This window comes from Pyxicephalus adspersus, chromosome 4, assembly GCF_032062135.1.
Source record: "Pyxicephalus adspersus chromosome 4, UCB_Pads_2.0, whole genome shotgun sequence".
Taxonomy (NCBI): Eukaryota; Metazoa; Chordata; class Amphibia; order Anura; family Pyxicephalidae; genus Pyxicephalus; species Pyxicephalus adspersus.
The window spans coordinates 54,049,020-54,053,758 of record NC_092861.1 but is presented as its reverse complement, the minus strand read 5'-3'; the positions used below and the strand labels follow the sequence as shown (position 1 = coordinate 54,053,758).

Genomic DNA, 4,739 nt, shown 5'->3' with positions numbered 1-4,739 from the left:
AACAAGTAAAGCTTGGACATTATGCCTGCTCACAAAAATAAAAGTTTAAGCTATCTTCCAATAATATAGGCTGGCCACACACAGGCCAATTTTTAGAAATATTTCATAAACATTCCATAAAAATAAAAAGTAAAATGAAAGTTCTAACCTTATCACTTTCTGCCATTCATATGATTTTAACATTATTGACAGTTGTTTCTGATTAAACTTTGTAGATATGTTTTAAGCTCTAAGAGTCATGACCTTTACAATCACCACCATCCCAATAGCATTTCATAAAAATGATTGGTCAAGATTTCCAACTAGTTACAAACTCATTTCAATCAACATTTTACATAAGGGCCTACTGCAAATCTGTTTTCTATCCAGAATGTTGCATTTGACCTGTGCCCAGACTATAGATAATTAAACTATTTACATATTGTTTATAATTACAAGACCTTTAGAACACCCCTGACCTATCTACGGGTTTTTATTATGAAGTCATAACATCCTCAATGATAACATTGAATATTGTACATTTTGCCTCGTTTCTAAAAGTTTAAAAACATTTGCTGGTAGTTTACAGTAGAGGGCCATCAGCCCGCCAACATACTGCTGGAGAAAAATAGCCAAAATCTCCCTACAATACTTACAAATATAGGAATGTTTTAAATAGCTTTTACTGCTTCAATATATGTAAATAATCAGTATGTATAGTCTGGACAAAGGTTAAAGTTATAAATCAAAAAGGCATGCTCTTTGTGTTTTATATTTTTATAATATATATCCTGAGGTAAATCCTAATGTTTAACCAATTGTAAAAATAAACATTTTCTAAACAAAAGCATTCAAGCTGTGTGTGATACACCCATCTAACATGATTATAATATTTTTTTGTATTTAACTTTGCACCTGACATTTTCCATGCTGCAAGAAAATTTGTGTAATTGATGCTGCCCATCTAAGCAGCTTTATTGTGTGTTCTATCTATCACCATCAGTTGAAAAACTGAAAGCTGCACAGCCAACATCTGAACTATGTACAATCAAAAAAAGGTTCCTTTGGGTTGCACAGTAAACAATCGATGAGACATGGCTATAAATCTACTGATTCATAGAAGTGGTAGCCCAGGAATCTTAAAAGGTAAAGATGGAAGCTTTGGAAGTTTTATCACTTTGGTCTGTGCTTTCTTGGCAATGCATCATTAACAAACCATGTTACACTATGTGCAGTGCATCATCAACATGGCTATACAGGATCTGTGCTTAAATTGTTGTGTCCCGTAGTGCAACAGATTGGAGCAAAAACATAACTACCACCAACAAAGAATGGATACTGCATGACTTATCCAATATGCATGTACAAAACACAATTCTACAATAAACAGAACACAGTTTAGCAATGTCTAAAGCACAGATGAAAAAAAATAAATAAAAATAAATTATTGCAACAATTAGAACAAATACAATTATGTAATATGAAAAATTCAATCCCTCTAGGACGGACTAGTAAAAAAAAAAAAAAAAAAAAAAAAAAGTCCAAGGCTTTGAAAAAAAAACTTATAATACAAAAGTTATGATAGGAGACCTTGGTTGCTTTTGTCATGCAGTAACTGCAGCATTATAAACAAAATCTAGCATTACAGGTCCAGAGTCATGGCTGAACAGTGTTTTATACTTGGCCACAAAGAGGAAAGCTGTCAGTCATTGCAGATTAGTAATGAGGTATGTTTGCCACTTTTAAATAAGCCAATTTTCAACTAAACCACAAGCCAAGTTTCTAGATATACCAACATCTGTCCTGCAAGTTTTGTGTTTGCATTACTATGAAATGTTAAAACGGCAAGCAATAAAAAATCCTAGGTGAGCCAGTTAAAGAAAATACAAGTAAGCAAGCAGTAGACTATGAACATGATTACCTTGCAAAAAAGTAGGGAGGGAGCAGAGGGCTGGCATAAGTAGGCATGGTGAATGGATTTGAAAACCTTTGATTATAGTGAGCCAGTGCTGCCTATTTACACAGCCCCTTTGTATCAGCACAATACCATCACAGACAATAAATTACAGCAACAATGACTTGCTCTAATATGCCAACTACAAACAGTCTAGCATAAAAAGTAAAAATACACAGTAGTTAAAAGCATGGGATTTTTTACTATTTATATGAATGTATTTCTTCAAAGAAATTCTAAATGCCACTGGAAAGACGTGTATGCATTGCACCAAGATTTGTAACAAACATTTGCTGAGCAGGGCATTAATAAATTGCCTTGTTTTTTGCTCAAAATACATTCCACACACACACACACACACACAGTATCAGAACTCAATGCAGCAAAATTCACAGCTCAAAGGTCCGAAATGCATAGATATAGCAAAATAAAAATATTAACTTCCAATTAAATTTTACATTTACAAAAGGATCATTCATTTTCAAGAATAATTTACAAATATCTCAAAGGCTTCAGAAATGTTTTTGGTGCAAGCACTGGATATAATTTAAAGTGACAAAAAATAACTAAAAAACATATCTTCACATAACACTGCTGTCATTACCCAAATCAGAAAACTGTAATTTTTTCAAAATGCGTTCTTCAAGAATCACTAACTGAAAACTTCTCCAACAAAACATTTAGAGGTTATTAAGAATATACAAAGCGGGTCGCAGTAAATAAAAGCATTACACAGAGATCTTACATACATAAGAGCGTTTTTCAATAAGGGAAAGATCACTGTGCAAAGTTTACTATACCAGGTATCTGTTTCATCTTTACACTAATCAGACTTTGGTAAACTGAATTATGATTGGTTCTATGAGTAAATGCACTGCCACCTATGTAAGTGGTATCTGGTTGTTAGAACATTCGGTAGTAAAGAAGGCAACATTTATTCAGTGAGTTGGCAAGTACAGTAACCCTAAAAAGCCAACCAAAAATAAAGCTTTAAAATTCAAGCTGCCAAAAAAAGGTGAGAGTTGAAACCTTTCAGGTTAGAGGTCAGAACACCAGTACTGCCCTTTGAATGTTTTTTTTTCTAGTCATGTATGCTATTTGAAACAACCCCTTTGAAAATGATTTATGGAACACCACAAGCCGTTCAAAATCCAAAAAAAAGGTATAGCTGTAATGTGCTTCTCTTCATTTGGCAGGTGTATATCTCATTCAACGTTGTTTCTTGATTTGAAATCCTAGAGGGAGTAGGATATATCCACCACGTACCTTTATCCTAACACTTTACTACACTCTAAACATATATTTGGGCCACAGAGAGCTATAAAAAAAAAAAACTTTAATTAGAAAAGCAATTACATTTTATTAAATAATGGTCCCCAATGACAAATTGGAAAAAAAAAAATGATGCTGTATCATAGAAATATACCACATTCAACACAGTACAGTGCTGCATAAAAATAACATTCTGAAGCCTTTGAAAGATGCATTCCATTCAGACACAACATGGAAATTTAGGTATGCAATGCTGGTGACCACGCCCAACTGAATGGAGACATTATGAAAACTCTAGTGATGGGCTCTGCAGTGTATTGATGCCATACAATGCACTGCAGATCCGGCCAGCAGTGCATATGGGAAAATCCTATTGGAAAAAAAATTAAAAACCATTGAAAGCAACTGCTACGTAATTGTGATTATATGGTGGCGGCCATTCTCCTGCACAGGAGCTTTTGCTTCAGTAATTGTTCTTGGCTTAGGTGGCCAGTCTGGATCCACCAACAGTTTCTGTGCTAAGTGCATGTATTTGGCTTTAGGCATCTTTTTTCTGCAGAAGCACAAAAAGGATAAGAATCGCTCTCCCCAGTAATCATTGGCCTCCTAGGAAGAAAAGGTACAAATTCTGTTAGTGGCTGGTCTAAGTGGTTCTGTACCTTGATAACAATAACACAAATAACTATAAAAAAATAAAGAATTCTAACTTTAATTCCGATGTAAAACATATCAGTATATCCAACCCACAGGGAGGATGGAAAATATGAATCAAAGTTACATTCTTAATACTAGAATACTAGTAGTTTTTGTAGAATCCCTAAAAGCGTATTAAGAATTAATTTAGCATAACAGTTCAGCCGCTACAAGATCCTGTCACACCATGCATGCCAACACATTCATCAGTCTATCTCAGCATCTGTTTAAGCAAATGTAGCGGGAAGATGAACACACACAGATAAAGCGCATGACTCTGCAAAGCAGCTAATGCAAAAGATAAAGGGACCGCAGTGTTTAAGCTGCCCAGTGCATAGGAACAGTGTAGATCGAACCTGTGGGGGTTGGGTGACCATGAGGTGGGACTCTCCCTGCTTGTCTCGGTTGAACACAAGCTTCCAGAGTATCCTATCAAGGACGACAGTCTGCGAGAAATTGCGGGTGGGTAGGAAGAATTAAAAGGACCAATTTATTAGAAACATGCAAATTATTAAATTATTTAAAACAGGTTACAGTCAACTATTAGAATCACAATTAGTGTGCTTTTAATCTTCTGGTACTTGAAAAAGCCTTTTCTAATAGATATATGCTTATTTAAAATTTTAACAACGCATAAATATTATATTTTATTAAAGGCCTTGTAGGGGGATTTTACAATTTCAAAACACATGTCAGCAGATTCCCATTTTCTTTAAATGATGCAGTGCAGAATACAGTTTCTGATGCCGGGTTTTACCTATTTGCATTGTTTTTCTCTGGATGCAGCCTGTCCTAATGAAGATGCATTTAAACGGCAGACAAACAAAGGCAAATGCAGTCT

General features: G+C 34.8%; 1 protein-coding gene across 1 annotated transcript in view; it reads right to left on the bottom strand.

The window, feature by feature from the left end:
* Positions 1 to 2,280: 2,280 nt before the first annotated feature.
* Positions 2,281 to 4,739, bottom strand: part of ATP13A3 (ATPase 13A3) — a 60,857-nt gene continuing 58,398 nt past the window's right edge. The window contains exons 32-33 of the mRNA XM_072408209.1: positions 4,255 to 4,344; positions 2,281 to 3,811 (exon numbers count right to left, since the gene is read on the bottom strand). Of these exons, the coding sequence (XP_072264310.1) occupies positions 3,614 to 3,811; positions 4,255 to 4,344 (288 nt within the window). The 3' untranslated portion in view covers positions 2,281 to 3,613. The remainder of the gene's footprint in view (positions 3,812 to 4,254; positions 4,345 to 4,739) is intronic.